The 24,844-nt window shown below is 43.5% G+C and overlaps 2 protein-coding genes across 2 annotated transcripts in view; one reads left to right on the top strand and one right to left on the bottom strand.

Annotated features, from left to right (window-relative positions):
• Nucleotides 1–1,074: 1,074 nt before the first annotated feature.
• On the top strand, nt 1,075–13,734 carry LOC310771760 (amyloid beta A4 precursor protein-binding family B member 1-interacting protein-like). Its single transcript, XM_083664287.1, has 12 exons — nt 1,075–1,127; nt 4,460–4,541; nt 5,053–5,234; nt 5,329–5,400; nt 5,987–6,146; nt 6,272–6,393; nt 6,537–6,611; nt 7,071–7,214; nt 10,564–10,674; nt 13,091–13,189; nt 13,343–13,454; nt 13,580–13,734. Exons 1-12 carry the CDS (start codon nt 1,086–1,088, stop codon nt 13,603–13,605), a joined length of 1,227 nt encoding a protein of 408 aa, XP_083520413.1. The 5' UTR covers nt 1,075–1,085; the 3' UTR covers nt 13,606–13,734.
• A 2,390-nt stretch (nt 13,735–16,124) lies between these two features.
• The window catches only part of LOC310771762 (abl interactor 1-like), a gene marked incomplete at its 5' end in the record, with an annotated part of 10,364 nt that continues 1,644 nt past the window's right edge, over nt 16,125–24,844 (bottom strand). The window contains 5 exons of the mRNA XM_083664288.1: nt 16,125–16,948; nt 17,054–17,239; nt 19,558–19,644; nt 22,156–22,386; nt 24,111–24,214. Of these exons, the coding sequence (XP_083520414.1) occupies nt 16,773–16,948; nt 17,054–17,239; nt 19,558–19,644; nt 22,156–22,386; nt 24,111–24,214 (784 nt within the window). The remainder of the gene's footprint in view (nt 16,949–17,053; nt 17,240–19,557; nt 19,645–22,155; nt 22,387–24,110; nt 24,215–24,844) is intronic.

Genomic DNA, 24,844 nt, shown 5'->3' with positions numbered 1-24,844 from the left:
ATGAGTCCTTAAGCCATGGATCAGTTGTTGGTGGTGATCCAGATCTGGGGGTTTCGCCATTAGATCTTTTGTAGCTATAACTATTATGCTGCATTAATGTGCTGGTAGGAAAGTCCGACAGCTGGTGCTTGCAGGGCTCCTAAACAGCATTACATTTATGTGCTATCTGAAAATCAAACCTGCAAGACAAAACAATAGACAAACATAAATCTTTACAGAGCCTTGCAGCTCTGCAAATTGGAAAATTGCTAAGCGTTGGCAGAGGTTTGCACTTTACCAAGGGACGTCGAGTTATGGATTTCATGAGATGATGGTTGACGAAACCCGCTTCGTCTGCAAAGGAAATATAAAACAGTTAAGTCAAGTAAAGCACATGAAAATCATTACAATCTTAGCCATGAGTTATCACTAGGCATCAACACAAAAAAACTCAAGTGCTGAGCTCATCTGTGATGTTTGATACGCAAATGACTAAGATATGTTTGTGAGCTTTTTGCATGCGACTTGAATGGTTATTCTCGACCATAAAAAGATGTACCATAATGTGACTGATCAGGAGAAGTCCTACTGACTCCTCCCTGGTCTTGCTGGAGGCTAATAAAAACAGTTTGTGTGATGTCATAGTGTCACAGCATGGAAGCCATTTCAGCCTGTCACATACTGCCCTGTCACTATGTTATGTGGAGTCATGGCGGTCACATCGCAGTTTGTGCAAATAGTTTACACTTGTGACTTTCAACATGTTTAGAAATGCAGATCGCATTTCATTGTTAAACCTATGACAATTACACAGCTGTGCATGCTTGTATTTCTGTAACGTTACCGCAAGAATGTAACAAGAATGTCTATTGTTAGGCCTTTCAGCAGACGTTTGTTAGGCCTTTCAGCAGACGTTTCTCAGAATTTCCACTTATAGCACACTATTCAAGGATGGAAGTATTACAGACCACTAATTTTATAAGAGTAAACTTGATTGGAGTCCAATTGAAATGAAGATAGCACCCAAAAATCCTTAAATCTCTGTATCAGACTGTTAGTAAAGTCACATATTCTGCTGTTCCCAGATGGAAGAAGACATAGACGCCATGTTCAGTGACCTACTGGGAGAGATGGATCTTCTCACTCAGGTAAGTTGTCATGAGGAGATGCAGCCTGGTGGCCTGATTCAAATGTTGGCAGTGTTTACATTTCTGCAAACCAGGGATACGTTGAATGTCAACATTAGTGAACCAAGATACGTTGCATATCAACATTTAAAAACATTTAAATTCACTTTCTATCACCTGAATGTTTTGAAAATGAACTTACACAGACATGTTGCATAACATTTCTAGATATGTGTATCATGGTTATACACACACATCAGTCTGTTATTTAAAAAGTGTGGTGGCCAGTAAGGGTGTTACTGTTGCCTTTCACACCAGACAGCTGTGTTCGATCACCAGTTTTTCCCGACATTTCAACCGTTTCACTTGACACTGACTTTTGACACTGACTAAGCCTTGTGGGTAAACTGGAGGATCCTAACAGCACTTAGGTCAGCTCAAAGTGCATGCTGACATAAGTAATGCTAGCATTCCAGCATGATAACATAATTTCTACTATCCTATATTCTAATTGATATTCTAGGTCAATATGAGATGAATATAAATATGTTAATATTCCCACTTACTTACTATACTTAGGCCTAGATTCAAATGTTATTCTATCAGGTTAGGAGTGTGAACTGGTCAATACGAGGTCTGATAGTAAGAGTTTTACAGGGGTTTACAGTTCAATCATGAGAGGCCAGTTGGTAGGATTTAACAAACTTTATTTAGCAATCGCCATGCATGGCAAATACTTTGGCACATGACTCCATTGGACGGTGGCGCTCCTCTTGAGGCGAGAGGCGGGCATCTGCATAGGCTAGGATAGGGGGGACCCACCCATAGCTACGCCCCTGAATGCATTTCACGAACAAGAGTGTGACATCAAACATCTTTACTCTATACGTCACATTCTTTCTCAAAAGGTGCCCAGATGAGCAGAGATTCCTGCGTTCCTGTCAGTGTTTTTGACGCGGGAAACGGGTCACAAAAGCCGTGAGTCAGGGCATCCCATAATATGAGGACATTAGCTGATTAGACATGGCAGTCTGTTTGGAAACGTAAGCCCTGTACAGTAAGACAATGCCGAGATGTGAAGTCATCCCATCTGGATCAGACCTCTTCGCTCTTCCTAAAGCGCACATAAGCTGCTCATCATATTGTTGTAGTTTGCCAAGAAAAACATTAGACCCTTCTAATCGATGCAGCCCCGGCCTGTGTGTGTGTGTGCGTGTGCGCGTGTGCGTGTGTGTGTGTGTGCGTGTGTGTGTGTGTGTGTGTGCGCGTTTCATTATCCTTCATTTAAATCCCCTCCATAAAGCTAAAAGAGTGCAGCCCCTAAGGATGAGATCAGTCTTTCACATGACATGACCATGAAACCTACCAGACTGGCTCTGCATGTATGCCACTGAAAGATGGGAAAGCCATCATGGTAACCTCGCTGCACAGACTCAAACTCAAACCATTCTGATGACGGCGGTCATCTTCTTTGAGTCTGAGAGAAAAGGGGATTTGAAGTCATTACAGTTATTGCATTAATTGGGCCCGTTCTCTGCTTTAAAAGCCTTGGGCTGATCAGACAAAGGAGAGTCTTTGTGATCCCTGACTTACAGTACAGGGCTCTGAGGTGCCATTTAACCATGAGCTCCAGCATGAGGACATGTGTTTTCAGGGTTAGCTGCCTGCTGGCAGACATAGCACTGTGTACAGGTGGGCAGTCTGCCCAGCTACGGTTAGCTTGTTTACAACATGTGATTAAGCCTGTCGTTATTCATGACAATATTACAGCTTTGATATAATCCATTTTCCTCCATGAAGTCAGCTGCGTACTGTTTTACCACTTGTGTTTTCAACCAGCTTTTTTATCATTACAAAATCGGTAGTCTATACCAGAGGTTCTCAAATGTTTTTCAGCCAAGGACCTCTTACAAGATAGAAAATATACCGGGGACCCCCTCATTCTGATTTGTGATTTTGGGCTAAGTTGAATTGTTTCCACGGTAACGTGCTTGACTTTTAAATTGATAGGTTTGTTAGATTAGAATGTAATCCATGAACCATTTTAGATTTAAAGCATAACATATTTTCGTTGAACTATGAAGCTTTTGCAAATATATATATATATATATATATATATATATATATATATATATATATATATATATATATATATATATATTTTCCTGAAAACTTTTCATGGACCCCCTGGCAAAGTGCCACGGACCCCTGGGGGTCCCTGGACCCCCATTTGAGAACCACTGGTCTATACAGTATTATGCAAATGAACAATGTTTAACTTCCCTTCATCTTGCCTGTCATTATCATTATTACCAGTAGGCTACTATCACTATTATTATTGCTCACTCTTCAATCACAGAACTTCCTGGAGCAAATTATATCATTAATTTGTACCATTTTTTGCGAATGAAGGTGGAGCTCTCGGTCCAGGCAAGATGGAGGCAAGTTAAACATTGTTCATTTGCATATACAACTGATTTTGTAATGATACAAAGCTGGTTGAAAATCAGCAAAGTGGCCCTTTAAAGTGCAGCTTGACCCAAAGGAAAATGAGAAAAGTTCACTGCTTTGAACCAGTTTCTTTATCCGAAAATATATAAATTATATATATTTAAAAAAATCTGGGTGCAACACAATTTAAATGCAATTATTTTTCATCGTGTGCAGAGAAACGGCAGCATTCTGATCTTGGTGACCTTCCTGAGGCTGCTAATGTGTTTCTTTATGAAATGACATGTCATTTGTTCTCTATGCAGGAACAGAGCGCAGCCTGTTCTCTGTAACAAGCTTGAAAACAGAGCATGATAAAGTGTGCAGGAAGTCACTGATATTAAACAGGATCAGATACATAATGAAAGACAAGCGTGTTCCTGGGTTTGAAGTTCAAAGTTTAAAAAAAAATCTTCCAAGGACGCATATGGTCTTTTATTTTGATTGGGCGACTCTTTGATTACAGTGTTAGTGTTATCCAAAACACAGCATAGCACAACTTCTGTCACAAAGCATCACTTCTGCACAACTGTGGACGTAACTATGATTTCTGTAGTTGAGTAGTTTTCTTTGTTTGACATTTTCACTACATTTTAAATCACTTCCACTACAAAGCAAAACATTTTGTGGTTCTACATGAGCATCAGAAACTGGACAATCGTAAATTGAATTGGAGCAATTCAGTGTCAGTCAGCAAAGAAGAGAAGAGTCATCTGGCTTTACTTTGTTTGTCGCCCATCCCAGCTAAAAGGATGTAGTTCGAACTCTGTAGAAAACACCAGAAAAATAAATAAGCTACTAAATACAGTATAAACATCAAAATGTCACATGGACAAATGAAGTATCAAATCCTTGCCATACAGAGTCTCGAAGCTGAGGTAGAGAGGGAGAGGGAATCCGACTCACGACCTAGGACCTTCTCCATTGGCTTCAGAGACCTGAATGGTGAGTACACATTTTCACATTCACATTCAGATTCACTTTTATTGCCACAGTAGGTAATCAGATTACATACGAGGAATGTGACTTGGTGTAAGTATGCAGCATATCGGTCACATCAATAGTTTGAAGACAAAAACAATACAGAAAAAAGCAATCACAAAAATATCAAAGGAGCAGTCCAATATATCTTTAAAGTGACGTATGGACAAATAGGGTTCCAGCGCGGAGGAGAGACGATTTTCTTTTAAGCTTCAAAATAAATGTACGCTCGAGTGAGGAGAGCAGGAGAATATGGAGGGTGAGGTGGGGTGAGGCAGTTCTTCAAGAGTTCTCCAGTGCTGTCCTGACTGAAGTGGGACGATCGTGGAACGATGTCAAATCTTAGATGCCAAAATTAGCGGATTTGGATCTTCAAATTCAATATTTTTATGCAAGTCTTCAGTTGTCTCCATGGGTTTAAGTTGTGCTGTTGTGGTGATGACGGGATGAATCTCAATACCTTCTCTCCATACAGAGTCTCTGAATGAACTGGAGGAGCATGACCTGGACGCTCTGGTGTTTGACCTGGGATCAGACTCAACCACCTCTGACCAACAGACCGCTCGCACAGAGAACCGACCATCCACCTCGACTCGCGGTCCGGCCCCAGGATCCGCCCAGCCTCCAGTAACACAGACTTCCAGAGCGTTGCAAACGGTGACCTGAGAATCTGTGATCATAAACATATATTGCCATCATTTTACCACAAACATGGATACAATTTGATCATATCCTCATAATGCATTTCCAGAGTCAACTGCGGACAAAAGCAGACAAAGTGAAACTGGCTCCTGAGAAGCTGAGAGAGGCCACAGTGAGGAAGGTAAAGTCATGTTCTTTGTAGGTAGTCTTATTTTCTATCTTGATCATCGGCAGGCTGTCTCCGTCATTCATCTCTTGTAATTCCATAGTTTAAATAGGATATTCTCAGGGTTCCTACACAGGTCTGGAAAATCTGGAAAAGTATACTATGAATATCAACAATTTCATTTCCAGGTCTTGAATAGTTTAGAGATTTGAAAGAATGTCTGGAAAAGTATGGAAACTGTTGTGGTTCACGTCCGATACATATAATTAAAGCTTTGATGTTGTTGTAGACCCACTTTGAGCCCACAGTTTTTGTTGATGTGAAGTCTTATTATTACCCACTGTCACCATGCATTATTATCAAATATCAACCAAAATCAATTCCAGTCAAGAACACACGGCCTGGAAAAATATGGAATTTTAAAATGGAAAGCATGTGGGAACCCTGCCAATCATCTCACATATTCTGATATTTGTGGCTGTGCAGAACAATCGTCATCTATACAGTGATATGACCTATAGTTAGCAGGGGCAAGATGTCTATCTGTGTAAATCATATTGACCACCAGACAAAATGGCTGTGCTGTGTTCCCCCCTTGTAGCTGATCGTAAAGGTGATGATGAGCGATGGCAGCTCCAAGACACTGATGGTGGACGCGAGGCAGACGGTGCGAGACGTTTTGGACAACCTGTTTGAGAAGACGCACTGCGACTGCAGCGTTGACTGGAGCCTGTGTGAGACCAACCCAGAGCTGCAGAGCGGTCAGAGACACCACACAGCTGCTCTACACACACATGTACACACACAAACATTTAACATTGCACACACTATATGAAAGGAGTTCTCTGGGTTTCTCTGCTAAAAGATGCCCATTGTTTGCTCTCAGAAAGGGGCTTTGAGGACCATGAATATTTAGTGGAGCATCTGTCTGCGTGGACCTGCAACACTGAAAACAAAATCTGTTTCCTGTCAAGGCCTCAGAAATACATTCTGTTCAAAGACCCCCAGGTGAGTGTGCAAGAAAGCTTGTGCATCTTCACCATCGAGAAGTTTAATTCCACGGTTGAATGCACAATTACAGTAGTAAATGAAGTCATGCCTCTCTCCCTCTCTCACACACACACACACACTCTCTCTCACTTGCCCCAAAGGTGTTTTACATGTGGAAGAAGGACAAGAGGATTCTGAGCGAGATAAAACAACAAGACAAAGAGAGCTTAATCCAGGTCAGCTGCCAACCACACATTTCCACTGCGTGAAATTACCGAGATTAAATACGGTCTCTGTGTAATCCATCCATGTCTTAGCAGCCTCAAGACCTCATGTGTTTAATAAGAGGTATTACAGCATTCTAAAATATTATTGTAAAATGATTGATTTTATGGGGTGGTTAGGGGGGGAGCGACCTGCTCTCACTCAATCATTAAAGCAATCCCATCCTAAAAAGGTTCAAATTTAACCTATTCCTTCCATGAGTTTTGCTTTAAAATCTTACTATTTCATAGTTGTGTGTGCCCCCCCCCCCAAATAATAAAAAATAAAATAAAAAATAAATAAAAATAGAAGAAAAGAAAAGTAAGAATAAGAAGGAGGATATCTCATTTTGGAATTCAACTTCTCATTTCTCCGCCCTGTTTTTTCTTTCATTTTTTTTTTTATGTGATCGTTCCCTTGGGACCCGGCAGGAGAGCTTCGAGGGCCAGTCCCTGATCGTTCCTGACCTTGAGGGTTGGCTGTACCTAAAGGAAGGCGGGAAGAAGACTTGGAACCGACGCTATTTCCTGCTCAGGGCCTCAGGCATCTACTATGTGCCCAGAGGAAAGACAAAGGTATGCAAATCAGTGAAAACAACAATGATGAAAGAATTCTACAGTGCATATCTGTCATGACCGTAATGTCTCTTTACAGTAACATCTGTCATGACCGTAATGTCTCTTTACAGTAACAACAAATCCCGGATGCACTGTTCAACCCAGTGCTTACACTTGTTTCCCATAGAGACATTAAAGATACTAGTGCAGTGCACTGTTCGCAACAAATAATAGTAGTTCCTGAATAACTCTCAGTCAAGTACTAGGCTATATAGTAATAGATTGTTAGACACCATGTTAATGAACCAGTATCTCATGACTATTCTAAGTATTGTAAAGTGTTGCTAATAAATACATTTCTCTAAGCCTGGCACATCAAAATATTGGAAAGACTACACTTATCAGTAAGCAATCTATCCAGTCATTCAGCAAAGCCAAAATTGCACCACGTGTCTGTTAAATGATGGTGCTTTTATGGCAATATATATTATGCCATAAAAAAGAAGTAACCAAGGCACTCTTGTAGGTGAAAAAAGTTGAAAAGCCTTTATTGTATGGCTAATGCTGCATCGTAGCAAGAATTAAAAACGCACCAACGCATTGTGGCACACAGGCCTTCAAATCGTGTTAGCCATACAATAAAGGCTTTTTAACTTTTTTCACCTACAAGAGTGCCTTGGTTACTTCTTTTTAGTCTCAACTGTCCTACCCCTGACCAAAGAGCACCTTGACTTTATACTACTCGGCCTACCAAAGACGCACTCCTTTCTCTGCTTTTCTATATATTATGCCATAGTTGACTAGCCTGGTACCCAGCCTCAATGAATCCTTCATGACAACTGTGATTCATATGGGGCTGGATACCAGGCTAATAGTTGACAGCTTCAGTGTTGTTGGGAAATTCATTAATCATATTTAAAAAAGAATCCGCCCTTCATTGTAGTATGTAGCTAATATAGACAATATGCACTGTCCACTCCAAATTGTTACGAATGGTACATGTGCTTGTAGTCAACCAGCAACTGAAGCACTTTATATTCATCATGATAAAAGCCTTGATGGTCTGTTCCTGTCTTCCTTGGTGGTCTTTCACTGCTAGACGGCATTAATTCTGCTTTTCCAACACTTGGTGAGAGCTGCGCCTACGTTTAACGCTCATTCTCAGGCGTAAGTGCGCTTTAATAAACTCCACTCTTCACTTCAAATTGCTCGTACGCATGGCTTACGCCCTCTTATGCTGATGAATGAGGGCCCAGGTCTTTGTAGCAGATCTGTCGACAACCTTCTGGCTGAGGAGTAAAACATGGAGAAATGAGCAGGAGGAAGAAGAGAGAGCTGGGGAGGAGGAAGGAAAGTGGAAATGGCAGCGGCCCTCAAAGGCTTTCATCTGAAGGGCTGAGCATCCAGCAGAGGAACGGTGGAGGAACGGTGGAGACAAAAGCAGGAGAAAGTGAGGACAGATGCTGTGAACTGGTGAGGAGGGTGACATCATTCTGTGCTCTCAGACAGAGCGCAGAGCCTCTCCGGCAAGAAGCTGCGATGCCCAGGCTAAGCATGGATCTAGAGGCCAACTCGGCAAAGAAAAAAGAGAGGAAGAAAGTGATGAAAGCTAAACTGCAGGAGGCAGATGTGCAAATTCAGTGCAGGAAGAGATACAAAGGATGGTTGATGTGGAGGAGGAGGCAAAATGCCGAAGAGCTGGGGCACTACAAACCCAACAATAACACAGACCACAGTCATCTGTGGAGAAGACCTGATGAAAGGGTGATGAAAAGCTGAAGCATGCAGAGCTGGAGAGAGGGAGAGGAGGAGAGATCATGAGGATGAGATGTGTCAGTAAGAACGGCCTGAAGGAAGCAATACAGCAGGTCAGTGAAGCACTGATCTATAAATGGTAAGTGGACTGGATTTATATTGCGCGTTTGCAAGTCTGACAACCGTTCAAAGTTCAAAGTAATGTCTACATTCACCCTCACATTCACACACCGACGGCGCCTGCAGCCATGCAAGGTGCTAACTGTTCGTCAGGAGCGGTCAGGGGTTCAGTGTCTTGCTCAAGGACACTTCGGCACGCAGCCCCGGAGGAGCGCGAGCCTCGAATCAGGGACTTTCACATTCCCAGATGACAGCTCGACCCCCTGAGGTACTGCTGTCCCGCTCTAGGTGAGCTCTACTTCCTCGTCGTGTAGTTTCACGTGTGTCATGTGAAAATCCATTTCCCCCTTTCTTTTTCAAATGCGGAATGCGCCTACTAATGGTTGAGCCACCAAGTTTCCCACAGACATGGAATATAGAATTGAAAACTAAAAACGTGAGATTGGTGAAATTTATTTTCTGTGAACAACTGCATATTTGTCGGTGTGGTGACTGACCAGGTTGCGTTTCTGTTTCAGAGAAGGAAAGGAGGAGCTTGTTTGTGCTTTAGAGGAAAAACTAACCCTTTTCGAAAACATGGAGGCTTTGTTCTGTGTCTTGGAGATTGATTGTATACTTTCTTTGAAATGTTTAATAAAAAGAAACGGCATGCTATTGAAATGTCTTCTTTATTGAGGGAGCGAAAAAATAAATATAAATAAATAAATAAATTGACCACTAGAATGTCAGGACTAGGGATGTTCGATATTGGCTTTTTTACCGATATCCGATATCCGATAATGTCCAACTCTTAATTTCCGATACGGATATCAACCGATATCAACCGATACCGATACCAAAATTTCAGGTAACAAGTTACATAATGTAGCTTAATGTAGCTGAATAGTTTAATATATAATATGCATGTTGTGTTAAAGTTGTAAGTGTTATTGGGGCAGTGGTGGCCCAATGGTTAGAGAAGCGAGCTTGTGACCAGAAGGTTGTTGGTTCAATCCCCGGGACCGGCAGGATAAATCTGGGTGGGGAAAGTGAAAAGGCAGCGCTTGCCCCTCCCTCATTACCACCACTGAGGTGCCCTTGAGCAAGGCCCTTAACCCCAACCGCTCCAGTGGAGCTGCTCAGCGGCCAACAGATCAGACTGTGGTTGTACTGGTCAGCTTCCAGGTATGCATGTGTGCGTGAATGTGAACAGGGTACTCCTGAAAAAGAGAGCATTGCTCTCAGTGAGACTCCCCCTGTATATAAAATATATATATATATATATATACCGATACCGATATTTTCCGATATGAATTTTTTATGCTAATATCGGCCGATAATATCGGTAGGCCGATAATATCGGACATCCCTAGTTAGGACCAAACCCTTGATATCGGATACTGAATAAGTAACATACAATGTGAATAAGGAAATATCTGTTATTAAGCATATTGTACACAATAGTTGTAATTTAGGAATTGATACTTATTATTCATATTTCTCTATCTGACAGTCATCCAGTGACCTTGCCTGCTTTGTCCAGTTTGAAAAAGTCAACATCTACACCACCAGCGACTACAAACTCAAATACAGAGCTGCCACTGACTTCTGCTTCATACTAAAGGTAAGGTAAACAACTGTCATCTCTATACTTTAGATGAGCTCGAGGCTTCACAGGCCAAATCTCATCATGTTTGGATAACATGACCTAGCAGTGAGTTAAGTGGTTAATGGTAGCACATGATTCTAGCGTGTTTTTTATGCTTTTGCACCTGCAGGCTTAGTCTTTCTGCAGCGCCGTTCTGAGAAATAATACTTTGCTCATCTGCATGTTTAAGTAACTAGGCATCGCCCATAACTCAGCCTCACCTGCCCTATTGGTGAGCGTGTGTGTGTGTTGCTCACTAAATGTTATTGCATCAGTGATGTCACAATGCCTCCTTGTGTGTGTGTGTGTGTGTGTGTGTGTGTGTGTGTGTGCCTGCCTCATTATATCACTGATGATATCATCAGTGTGTGTGTGTGTGTGTGTGTGCCCTCCTATGACATCACTGATCAGTCTTGTCACAATGCCTCCTTGTGTGTGTGTGTGACATCACTCAGTCTTGTCACAATGCATCCTTGTGTGTGTGTGCCCTTATGACATCACTTTTGACATCATCACTGATGACATCACATCATTAGCTAATTCGCCTAAGTAAAAAGTCCAGCTCCGTCAGGTCACCTGCACGGGTGCCCTCTACACACCCTGACGGTTTCAGCCCGATCGCACGTAAAACGGCATAGCTGTGGCCGAACACAGAACTTGAAACAAACAAACATCGCCCACATACTCAATTTTATATTATATAGAAGCTGTTTTTCTTAGCGGTAACACTTTACAATAAGGGTAATAAGTGTTAACTAACCCTTAATTAACAGTTAACTAATGTGTCTAGTAATAATTTACTAATGGTGTTCATGTTCACTATACATTCATACATTATTTAATAGTTTAGGGTTAGTACATGTTTAGGGTGAGGGTTATGGGTAAGAGTTAATACACATTAATTAACTAAGGGATAGTTCATGCTTATTAAGCTTTAACCAATGCAAAGAACTCACCCAGTTTAACATGAAGATGTGTATATTAGAGACGGAGGATCCGAGGGAGACAAAAAGAGAGACACAGAAAACAGAAAAGCAGACTGCGAACGAGACTTCAGTGGACTGAACTAGACCTTAACTTGACCACAGACATTGCAGCCTTCTGGTGGTAGTTTATCATGTAACAGACGTTCTAATTTGGCCCAGACACAGCATGAACCGAGAACGAAACCAGGTGTGGGAGGGGTGGCTGTTGGCTTTGCGTGTGTGTGTGTTTGTGTGTGTGTGTGTGTGTGTGTGTGTGTGTGTGTGTGTGTGTGTGTGTGTACATGCGTGTGTGTGTGTGTGTGTGTGTGTGTGTGTGTGTGTGTGTGTGTGCGTGCATGTGTGGTTGAGGAGTTTGTGTTTTCCAGTTGAAAGGGCAGCCAGGGTCGCAGACCCATGACAACCGCATCCGGGTTGGGCTGCATGTTGAAGGGCTTGACTTGTTGCCATAGCAACAGTTACATTCCATAGCCAATCAGGGGTCCATGCTGCAACAAAAGGCAACCTGCAGTAAAAACTTTGTGTGATCGTTGCTGTGTTTTAAAAGGCAAAGGTCAAAACTAACGACAACCAAAATTAGACACATAAATTAAATGGCGCACAATCCTCAGCTTTGGAATACGAGATGAACTTGATTTTTTTGGTTTACAATACCAGTATAGCCTGAGCAGAAAGGTTGTGGCTACATGAAGCCTCCAGGCTGCATCGGGTCTGACTCATGTTCTCAGGAATGAGCGTATTTGAGTACGTGTTGATAGTGATAGTGGCTGTTATGACTAAGTTCATGCTGTGGGGAAGTGAGAGGAGTGATGAGAAGTCACCTCCTTGTGACTGAAGGCAGCCTGTCTGTGTGTAGACAAGCTGTTCTCATGATGACGATTTGGACAAAGATTTTTTTTTAAAGTGAAAGGGGGGAATTCAATCATCACTTTACTGTGAATGTCATTTAGAAAAGGGATCCTCATAGCACCAAATAAGGTTCTGCTGTGGTCCAATCCTAACAAACCATTTTCAGGTCCTTTATAGAACCATATTTGGGCTTGTGAGTGCCAGACGAAAATGTTGTGGTTCACAGATGAAGACAATGACATTTACTGTACATAATCCTGCATTTTACACCACGTTATTTTGCTTATAGGTTCTGGTCTTGTCTTAGACACTTCTGCCAATGTTGTCCAGGTTTCAACCTTCAGTGTTGCTCTAATCTGAACCTCAAGTCCCTGACACAAAGGATTGTTTTGGAGCTATGTGGTCCACAGAGTTCTGTTTCAGCTTGGGAAGCTGAGTGTTGCCTGCCCTCCGCTGGCACGTGGATGTACTGCAGAATCCCCAGACTGGGAGAGCAGAGGGCAGAGATGACATTTCTTTAGAGTCTGTGTTCTAACCTTCGGCCTGTGCTGTTTCCTCAGCACCCCTGCATCCAGAAGCAGTCAGACTACATCAGGTGCCTGTGCTGTGATGATGAACACACGCTGTCTCTCTGGGTCAACTCCATCAGAGTAGCCAAGGTCAGATACACCACTGCCAGTACTCCTCACTGTACCGTGAACAATGCAACTTTCATCGGGGTTGTGTACGTTTCAAATTCCAGAGAAAAATGTTTGGTTTTCAGATAGAGGATTTACATTAGACGGTCAAACATGTATGTTCTATGCATTTAGTATGGGACTGTCCTGTATAAGAACTACCAGACTGCAGTGAGGAGACCCTCAGCCTTGTCCCTGTCCAGTCTACCTGCCTCCAGGCTGTACATTCCCCCTACTGCCCACAAAGGTAGTAAAACACACACACACACCTTTCAGACCAGTAAACAGAGTGAGAGACAGGAAAGCAGGCATCTTTTGACAGTTTTAAATGGCAGGGACCCACATCAATTGTATTCTCATATGTGTTTACAGCCAGAACCAACGGCCACACGCCTTAGCGTAGCCTACCTGGGCCACGGCTGGACTTCACCCCTCCTACTCCTCCTCCTCCTATTGGACAACTGCCACTTTGAGAAGCGTCCTTTCCACCTCAAAATAGGTCAGGGTTAACTTGACCCTCTAGCCAATGGTGCAGTTCTAGTTTGAACAAATAGTGTGAAACACCAGTGCACACGTTACACCGGTGTTATAGATGTATGATGTGCTTTCGTTTTTTTTTGTTTTCTCTGACTTAACTTACTTCATGGGATAATAGCAAATAGCAAATATTGCTAGATGTTATTTATTGTCGCATGTATGATGCTATTTATTTGTATGTATTTTATGAATGTAGCCTATATACGGTAGTTACATTTTGCCAATATGTATCTGTTATCTCTTTCACCAACTTCATGTACACCCAATACACAGTTCAGTCTATTGTTTCAATGAGTTTATTACAAAAGGACTGTACATAAATTTCAATGAGCACATCCTATGTACAAACTGAGAGGAGAAGACAAATATTGGATTCTGTTCCCATGAACATTTAAGTTACGGATGACTTCCCCCCCGCACGTTTCATCATAAGAAAACACACATCAAAGAAAGGCGCCTCGAGCTGTGATGCCCTGAAATGCTAGACGTTAAGTGGTAAACATTACAAAGTTCTGCACGTCAGTGGTCGTCTCATGACTTCTCTAGGAAACGTATAAATAAATCCGTTACGTACAACTGCTAGCAGACCTTCCTCAGCAGTCTCCGACAAATAGACGTAAAAACAATTTGAACGCAGCTAGAAATGTGTCAGGTAGAAAAAGTTGTTTTCTCACAAAGATGACCTCCTGATGGAAAATACAATCGAGCATGGGGCGTAGTGGCAAATCATTCACTGTAATAAATGACGTGTATTTACGCTGCCAGATGGGGGCGGTATTGTTTTCACAACAAGACTGTGAAAACAATAGCGCCCCCATCTGGCAGCGTCAGGTTAACTCTCATGCACTGAGGCTGAAGGAATACTGTTGGTTGAGTTGGGAATCTTCCACACCTGAAACTCTGGACCCACACAATGCAAAAGAACAATGCCATTCCAAAAAAGCTACACATACATTTTTCAAATAACAAGAAACCTTGTTGACGTTCATTGCTCAATATTTCCAAACTACAGATGATTACTTTTTCTTTTTTACATCCATTGAAGTAATTTTGCAATTGTTTTATAAGAGTAGGCATTTTGCAAAAGGTGGAGATATCTCATTTTGGAATGACACTTTTCATATAAGTACTGTTTTTAAGGAGTGCAGTTCACTCGCCCGATGCAGTCAGTTTTGCAAATCAGGTGCGTAGGCTGTATGAGTCCTCACTGGTAACCAAGTCAATCTGAAATATCGAATATGACAATGTTGAACTCTATCATTCATATGCGGTACAGACTTCTCGCCCGTTTCTGCAGACAAGACAGAAGGAAGTTGTAAGTAACAGACTGAATCTAACTGGAGTACATTAGCACTGCTGAATAGCCTACATTCACTAAGATTTCAAAGTGATTGAATAAGGTTACAATCAAAACTGCTGAACGTTTACTCCTTGTAACAAAATAAGAACAAAAAATCCTTTGTTACATTTCTATGTAGAGCAGACCATTCTTCTACTGAGGTTGTTATGGTAGGTGATTATGGTTAGACTGAGGACCGATGTAAAGCACCGTACCAGTAACCACTGAAAGAACAGAAGATAGCTACCATATTCTAGCAGTGTAAAGGTTAGTTGAACTCTTGGGCGGCTTGAATGCAACTCGTTGCGGCTGCGTTCAAAGCCGTGACGGAAACCGGAACGTCCCCACTGTCGTCGACAACTATTCAGTGCAGCTATTCCAACACAATGGAAAAACCAGGACAATATAAAAACATAGAATAATCACTTCTTCTTCCTCTTCTTCACATTTGCTGTTTGAAGCGAGACACATCTCAGGGAGCTCTGCTACAGTAGCTGGACAGCATAACAAAATAATATCGTTGTGATTCACCATAAAAAAATAACATGTTTGTGTGTGTGACCACTTGGCCGAGCTAAAGTCAAAATGGCACTGTCAGTGATGGAGAAAACAAGGTTCCAGTAAAAAGAAAAGAAAACTTCAAAACCACCGTTGGCACCACCGCGCCCTCCATGGACCAGTCCTGTTGACGCCGATGGCAACTCACAGGTGAAACACACGACTGACAAATGCACTGGCAGCTTCTCACGTTACAGTATATACAAGTTATAGAACAGAAAGAAACTCCACCAGAAATAACTGAAAGTTCATATCCTTGTTTTTTTTTTGTAATGCATTCTATATACTCAGTTGACCCTTTTTGACATTCCCACCCGTTCCCCACCCGCCTTGTCCCCGTTGACTCCCAGGACTCCCACTGACACATAGCATAGTAAATAGATATCCCACGCCCCCCCACCCCCAAAACATCTGTGATTTGGACATCGACAGCATCAAACATTCAGCCGTGTCCTAATGCACTTGTTGATGTTTGTTTGCCCTTTTCACCATTGTTGTTTTTTCTTTCTTTATTTGCTAAAGTAAGAGATGATGTTATTTAGTTGATGAGAGGGATCGGGGGGGGGTTGGTCTTTTTGAGTGTGGCCGGTCTGCTGGCCTACAGTGTCAAAGAAAAGGAGGCGGGGAGATCTGTGCCAACAGCCACATGCATGGCTGGGATGGCTGTACACTGTGTAGACATGAATGAACTACTTCTAGACTGAGATTAATGTTTTTTTTTATTGTTGGATAATTCTCCACTGGAATGGTCTTAATCCGTGTCTACGAGTACGTTAAGTCCTCAAGGAAATACGGCCGTTAAACTCTTGGTAGCACGAGAAGCACTTTTCTACCGACAGCCACACTGGTTGAAAAAGGTCCTTAGCTTCTCCGTTTAGTCCACAGTGTAAACCAACAGACCCGCTATAGGCCTTTCAAAGCTTCTTTTGGGGGGGACCAGAACAAAACCGTGGAAGTATGAAGCCCCCTCCCCAAAGACAACCACTTTTTGTCAATTCCCCAAGACGTCAACATGGCACTTCATTCAAAACGGGAGGCTGTGCTATCAACTGGATTGCATACTGTACATCTTCACGGTTTTAGCTCTGTCTGAAACTGCAGTGGCACTATGCTATTTTGTGTTTGTTTTTTTTAGTCTGCGTAGTGCATGATCGACTCGACGTAGTTTCCAGGGAAGAGTCCGGTGACGCCGTTGGCCACACCTTCGAACCAGCCGTCATCGTTCTTCTTGATGATGTAGATGATGGCGCCCTCCATGAACGACAGCTCGTCCTCCTTGTCCTTGCTGTAGTCGTAGATGGCCACGACTTGGACACAGAGCGAAATAAAACCGTCAGGACAGAAGAGGAGTTGAGTGTGTAGGATCCCCCTCCCCCCCACCCCCGATCTAGCGCTTTTTCCCTGGCACTCACCTTTCTCCAAGTAGACCTTGGGAGCCCAGTGGGGGTCTCCGTCAGCGTAGGGGTCGCTGTAGTGGACCACCGACGCCTCGTCCTCCTCGTAGTCCACGGGCGGGGGAGGCGGAGGGGGGGAGGGCTCCTCAAACATGGCCATGTCCTCTGGGGGCGGTGGAGGAGGCGGGGCGGGGCTGTCTGTTACTGGAGTGGGGACAGTGTGGGGGGGGGGTCGGAGAAGATGGCGGAGAGGGCAAATGAGAAAGGGAGGAGAAGGTATCGGCTGATCTGATCTGATGGCTACTGCTATGTCTTTCTAAATGGAAACCTACGTTCCTTCTTCCTTGGCTTGGTTGGAGCCAGAGTTCAACATGGCACAGCAATCTAACGAGACCAAATTGTTCTAAGAAATACACAATATGTGAAATGAAATTGTGCAATTCCCAAATTGTTCAAATTCAGTTTCCATATTATTATGTAGACATTCCAGATCTACAAGAACCTGTAGGAACTCTACACAGATCTCTCTTTCTACGAAGACCATAGTCAATTTCAAATGCTGTAATAAATGTGCGCTGCTCAGACTGTTCACTAGAGGGCAGCTACGAGTCTTGGTGACTCATCAATGAGGCAGTCATCCCACCACAGCATATGATACTACTACAACTACTACTATTCAGTTCATTGATCACTCCGTGCAGACAGAGAGGAGAGCTGGAGTAAGAGCCCACAACATTCAATGACATTCAATGACAAAAACAAGAGGATGTTTGATCGGCTATTATGCCTTAAAGGGACAGTCCAGGAATTCTTTAATGGCGATCATTATCGTTGCCCCCTCTTAGGACATTTAAAGTAGTTGTGTCTATATCCTGATGGGAGTCTTACCCACAGGTGTGCTTGTGACACAAGACTCTATGGACGATCCAACCTCAAGCCCACGAGTCCGGTGTGACCGACGGCTGCACCACTGATCTAACTCATGTATAAGTCTCTTGAAGGAAACAAACTGTAATATTGTCCCACTGAAGTGAAGTTAACGCATTCCTTCAATTCCATCACGCGTACACACACACCCCTCTCCACTCCACACGCTTTAAGTGCGGACAGTAAAACTGTGAAAGCATTAAGGCCTACTGTCAGCTGAAACTGCTTTAGTGTATGACAGCAATTCTCTACGGTTTTATTACTCTCATCCATCATGGCGGGTTGTGTGTAAAGGCAGCGCACGTTACAGGAAGACCGAGGAAGACGCGCCTATTCAAAGAGAAGTATGCAGTTGACAAGGACTATATTTCACCATAACACTCCTATCTCACATTCCCTTTTAAGGTCTATGTAAGAGTAGTAGCCTCGGGATTACTGCTTTAAGGCCTGTGTAAAAGCATTTGGACAGTTCCAGCAAGAAGAACCTATGCATACAGTACATGTAATAAATATGCATGTGTCCAGGTCTGTATTGGAATGTATTATTAAAGAGCATAGTGCAGGTTACTAGAGACCACACTGCAGTCATATGTGGGACGGGTATATAGCAATGGGATTTTCATTTAAAAAAATAATTAATATTTAATATTTAAAAATCACACATAGCTGCATCTAGACTGGTTTTTGTAAAGCAGCTGACCGCTGTTCCTGAAATAGAACTGTGCACCTGCCCAGCAGAACGTCCAGCAACAAGTGATGTCACAGGTGTTGAACGCCTTGGGATATTTCCGTACTAATAATCATGAGCCCAAAATGTGAATTAATAAAAAAAAAAAAAAAAAAAAAACGACCTTGCACCACGCTCTTTAATCTCCCATTCTCCAGTGCTCTCTTTTAGGTCATTGCATTTGGTCAGGCGGATGCAGACGGCTGGATGGCTGCGTAGCTACATTTAATTGGTCCAGACTGGACAGTGGTGAATCAGAATGCGGTATTGGGTCACATTTTCTCTCCTCAGTGGACAGAACGCACGCCTGCCGTGATCTGTCACCATGGCAACAGACAGAGGGGGTGTCTCCGCTTTAACACACACACACACACACACACACACACACACACACACACACACACACACACACACACACACACACACACACACACACAGCAGTAAAGAGTGTGTGTGTCTATGTGTGTGTGCATATGTGTGCAACCCTAATATAATGACAGTGCCGGCGAGGTGTGGTGTGTGAGAAGCCACAGCGCAGTGTGTGAATGCTGAGACATTTCCAGAGTGCTGATAAGAGAAGCGTGGGAAGTTGTGTGTGTGTGTGTGTATATCACACAGTGACTGAATGTGCATTTTAACAGTGGTGGAGTCAGAGGTTTGTCTAGTGTCTTAGTATATCTGTATATAAATGTATATGTATGTATACTGTCAATATATGTGCATATACTGATCGACTATATGTGTATATGTACTGTATGCATACAGTATGTAAATGTACATAACGTGTAAGTGAGTGTATTTGCACATCTATGTCTGTCTGTATCGGCATCTGCGTGTGTCCGTGTCTCTGTGTGACTTCAATACTTACTGCTCTCCTGCATTCTGGCCACAAAGCCGGTCAGAGGGATCTGAGGTGTCAGCTGGACCATGGGAGGAGGAGGAGGAGCCACAGACACTACAGCAGCAACACCCAGACACACAGGCAGAGAGGCAGACAGACAGACAGCAGAGAGAGACAGAGGTGGTGGATGGGGAGGAGGAAAAATAGGAGGACAGGTGGAGAAAGTGAAAAAGGAGAGGAGAAAAAAGAAGCCGGTGAGCAAGCAGAACGGTGCAGGAAGCATTGCTGAGCAACCCGTTTACACATTCCTGAACGCTGCCATGTTTGTTCAGCTGAGCTAAAGAGGCATTCATCTCAGCCTGAGAATACACCGCGGTGGCATCCCTTTTAAGAGCACACGCTGTAGCCAGCAATAGAGTTCTGCTACCATTAAAACAAAAGAAGAAGAAGAAGCTGCAAAGCGCTACACAGACGCAAAAAGAGCAACAGTGACAAGCTAACAGACTGTAACAGCTCAACAAGCTAACAGGCTGTAACAGCTCAACAAGCTAACAGACTGTAACAGCTCAACAAGCTAACAGACTGTAACAGCTCAACAAGCTAACAGACTGTAACAGCTCAACAAGCTAACAGACTGTAACAGCTCAACAAGCTAACAGACTGTAACAGCTCAACAAGCTAGCAGACTGTAACAGCTCAGTGGCTTTGGGGGTAGTAATGACATAGCGCAGATCGGCTTCTCTTCAACAGAGCAGCGTTTCACAGGTAGCGCTGCAGGGCCCCTTCCAGACAGACCAGACTAATGGATCCAAACACAGCCGCCCTCGCCTCGCTCAGAGACATGATGTCACACACGCACGCCTGACAAGTCTGACTCATAAATCAGTGGTAATGGAGAGGCGTCGATGGTCTCAGTGGGCAGTAATGTTTTATTATTCCACCCCGCTCACACTGCAGAGCCTCATCCAGCCACAGATACACGATAGAGCACCTCCGGGTTCCCCGTGGGACCTCCGAGATTACATTCCCCATTCATTTCCCCATAGAGGAAAAATCCCTATCAAATCCTTAAAAAAAGGCTTCAAGATATAGGGGGAGTGTCAATTTGCTTCCTTGCATCCTGGAACTGTGTTTCTGGTGCTGAGCAACTTTTATCGGAGCCCGCGGAGATTTCAATACGCTTGGAATCCTTCGCTATAATTAAAGTTCAGCGAGTTTCCGTCACTGGAGATCACATCAAATCCCACTGGAAGGCTCTGGTTGAATGCAATAAATAAAGCTGTGCATCACCGTGTCCCTGTCCCCAAACAAGACCACCTCCTCCCTCTGTGTTCTGTGTCCCTGTCCCCAAACAAGACCACCTCCTCCCTCTGTGTTCATCACTGTGTCCCTGTCCCCAAACAAGACCACGTCCTCCCTCTGTGTTCTGAGCCAAGAAAGACGTCTGTCCCCCCAGAGACAAGCCATTACATTAGAACAGCTCAGACTGATGCATCATGCCAAAGTCCATTTCCACCTCTCTGACAGCTCATATGCATATGTCCTGGGCTTCCCCTTGTCTAGCAGCTCAGTGTGTGTGTGTGTGTGTGTGTGTGTGTGTGTGTGTGTGTGTGTGTGTGTGTGTGAGTGAGTGAGTGAGTGAGTGAGTGAGTGAGTGAAAGTGAAAGTGAAAGTGAAAGTGAAAGTGACCCTGTCATAACTCAAGTAGATGATGTAATGACACGTGCTGCACAGCAGGGTCAGGGTGGGGTGGTTTCAACAACTCCGACTTCCTTAATCATGGATGGTCATTCCTCTTCATTATGCTGTTGAAGGGCTAATGGTTAGCCTAACCAAGGCACCTTTGAGACACAACCGGGCTGCATGCAGTGGGACATGAAGATAACTAAGGATTGTGGAGAACGATACATTGAAAAAGAGTGGCTAGATTGTATCTGCAAGTTTCACCAAGTTCAATGTAAGAATTCTGAAGACCTTGTGATGCCAGTTAGAATGAAATTATGGCAAATGTCATATGGAATGAACACGACTTCACTTTCTTGCATTTGAAGGTGTTGTTTATGAATGTATTGCACCGTGACTGCCCAGATTTCCCTATTGGGATAATAGAGTCGACCTTACCTGATCTTACCTTACATGAAAAAAATAAGAAAATGCATGAGTAGGCTGATCTGTGACTTGCAAAATAGCACACCAAGAAACTGCTAAATTTTTAAGACCTCTAAAACGGAATTTATGACTTCATAAAGACTGTATTTAACAGTATTCAAGGTCTTTGGAGGTCTTAAAAATAGGCAATTAGGAAACATTAAAATACTTGCTCAGGACCTGCAGACACCCTGAGATATACTATACAAACAACCCTGCTGCCTGATCAGGATTGTGTGTGTTTTTTGGGTATTAATATTATTGATTTTATGACACCAAATAATCTAAAAGCTGATTAAATACCTGAGTATTTGTTGGTGTAGTCTGATCAAATGGCATAATGTACAATGACTGGAAGACATTTATGAATAATAAAACTATAGAATATGAATAAAACTATAGAAGCCACACATGAGCTTTACCATCCCACAAAGCGTATTTGACACAGTGTAAACGCCCAAATTCGAGCCCAGTTACCTGCGTTCTGCGGGTAGGCGGGGCCTCCGTTGAGGTGGGGCTGCTGGGAGACGGAGAACTGGGAGTTGACGGAGGGCGCGCGGCGGTAGGTGCCGGTGGCCGAAACCATGGAGGCCGAGGAGGTGGTGGAGGAGTTGTGGCGGGAGATCTGCCGCGAGATGGTGCCGAACTGGGACATGGGGATGGGGCCCAGGCCGGGGCCCTGGGGCACTGTGGCAGAGGGTCCAGGCGCTGCAGGGGTGAGAGGGTTAAGTTAAGTTATCCTTTATTATCCCCGTGGGGAAATTCATCCTCTGCATTTGACCCATCCTCTACTAGGAACCTTCCTAGAACTAGGAGCAGTGGGCAGCCGCAGTGCAGCGCCCGGGGGACCAATTCCAGTTCGATTGCCAGTGCCTTGGTCAGGGGCACCGACAGGAGTATTAACCCTAACATGCATGTCTTTGATGGTGGAGAGGAAACTGGAGCACCCAGAGGAAATCCACATGAACACGGGGAGAACATGCAAACTCCACACAGAAAGGACCTGGGACAGACTGGGGTTTGAACCTGCGACCTTCTTGCTGTGAGGCAACAGTGCTAACCACTGTGCTGTCCAGGTAAGAAAGCATGTTTAGCTTTTTAACAGAAGGTATTGTTTTAACTAACTACTTTGAAACAGTAGTTTCTGTGACAGTAGACTGTAATTTCCAATGGATTCCCGTCCAGTGTGTTAACAAATGTATTACCCTATAGAAAATATCATAAATAGACAAAAATACTGACAGTATGTAATGAAGATCTCCCTAATAATACTATGTACTTCTAAGGGTGAAACAACACAACTTGTACAAAGAGTCCACATGATTGTTTGTACGTGCATTATGTTGCTGTGTTGTTGCTAAACACAGACAGTATATCACATGATTACTGTGTACTTACAATACTTAATACACAAGTTAATACACTGAAATAAGGCCATTGTAAAGCAGAGTGCTATCATTTACTCTGACATAAATGACTGACGTAAATGTATACAGTAATAATGAATTGAACATTGAAGAATTTCTGTTCAACATATTTAATAGCATTATTAGCTAAAGGATTATCCTGCAACATCCCATTATCTTCTATGCAAGCTCATAAAGCTCAATTTGACTGGATTTGATTGCATTTGAATAAGAGGCCATGCGGATGGGAAGGAACAGAGAGCGCAAGAGAGGAAGAGTGGAGAGAGACAGGGAGGATCCAGTAGATCCATACAGAGAGAGAGGGAGGATCCAGTAGATCCATACAGAGAGAGTGGGAGGATCCAGTAGATCCATACAGAGAGAGAGGGAGGATCCAGTAGATCCATATAGAGAGAGAGGGAGGATCCAGTAGATCCATACAGAGAGAGAGGGAGGATCCAGTAGATCCATACAGAGAGAGAGGGAGGATCCAGTAGATCCATACAGAGAGAGAGGGAGGATCCAGTAGATCCATACAAAGAGAGACAGGGAGGATCCAGTAGATCCATATAGAGACAGGGAGGATCCAGTAGATCCATACAGAGAGAGAGGGAGGATCCAGTAGATCCATACAAAGAGAGACAGGGAGGATCCAGTAGATCCATATAGAGACAGGGAGGATCCAGTAGATCCATACAGAGAGAGTGGGAGGATCCAGTAGATCCATACAGAGAGAGTGGGAGGATCCAGTAGATCCATACAGAGAGAGAGGGAGGATCCAGTAGATCCATACAAAGAGAGACAGGGAGGATCGAGTAGATCCATACAAAGAGAGACAGGGAGGATCCAGTAGATCCATATAGAGACAGGGAGGATCCAGTAGATCCATACAGAGAGACAGGGAGGATCCAGTAGATCCATACAGAGAGAGAGGGAGGATCCAGTAGATCCATACAAAGAGAGACAGGGAGGATCGAGTAGATCCATCCTTTCTGGATGCCTTTGGTGAGCGGCTGTGAGACCCACCTTGGCCAATACTGGGAGGGGAGGGTGTGGGCACTGCAAGAGGGACACCCCCACCACTGCTGCTTCCACTGTTCTCCCTACCACCACTGCCCCCACTGCTGCCACTACAGAGAGAGAGAGACAGAGAGAGAGAGATGATCAAACCTAATTACATTCGACATCCATTATTCTCTTGTGTGTCGTTCTGTCATAACAATATTCCTGTCACTATGGCTAATAAACCGTGAAAATGCTATAATGTCTTTTTGACTGGCACATGAATACTGAGCGAATATCTGAGTGCAAATGTAGGCAATGTCTTGTCCTTTCCGTGCTCCAAAAGGAGCGGAGCTACAGGGATGAGCTGATCAGACTGATCAGACAGAAGGATTAGCCCTGAGTGTGGGAAACGTGCTGTTCATCTTGTGAAACCACACCACTGGCATGATATAGATTCTACCAATCATCTCCACCATGCTCTATGATTTTCAACTCGACAGTAGCTAGATTTGAGCAGAGTAGGCATCAATTGGATTTATTAAGATGTAGGGCTGTCACTTTTCATTCGAAATTCGAATGCAACTTCGAATGTGGGGGAGGGGTTCGTGTTCGATATGTAAATTGACTGTTCGAATTTTTTTTTCTTTTTCTATGAACCAAAATTAACCAACTGCTGCTTGCTGGTAATGTTAATCCCATGTCAGAAAAAGTATCCAGATTTGTCGCGTTAGTCTCTTCTGAGAAAGATTGTCTCC

The sequence above is a fragment of the Poromitra crassiceps genome (assembly GCF_964638095.1).
Source record: "Poromitra crassiceps genome assembly, contig: HAP1_SCAFFOLD_1176, whole genome shotgun sequence".
NCBI classification, from domain to species: Eukaryota; Metazoa; Chordata; class Actinopteri; order Beryciformes; family Melamphaidae; genus Poromitra; species Poromitra crassiceps.
Note: the sequence above shows the minus strand (reverse complement) of the source record. Positions and strands in the feature narration are given on the sequence as shown.

What these genes read in the sequence shown, in the direction of transcription:
- LOC310771760 (XM_083664287.1), top strand. Translation starts at nt 1,086, where the DNA reads ATGTTCAGTGACCTACTGGGAGAGATGGATCTTCTCACTCAG. An exon ending in AGATGGATCTTCTCACTCAG is followed by an intron (nt 1,128 to 4,459) that starts GTAAGTTGTCAT and finishes CTTGCCATACAG; the next exon opens with AGTCTCGAAGCTGAGGTAGA. An exon ending in GAGAGGCCACAGTGAGGAAG is followed by an intron (nt 5,401 to 5,986) that starts GTAAAGTCATGT and finishes CCCCCCTTGTAG; the next exon opens with CTGATCGTAAAGGTGATGAT.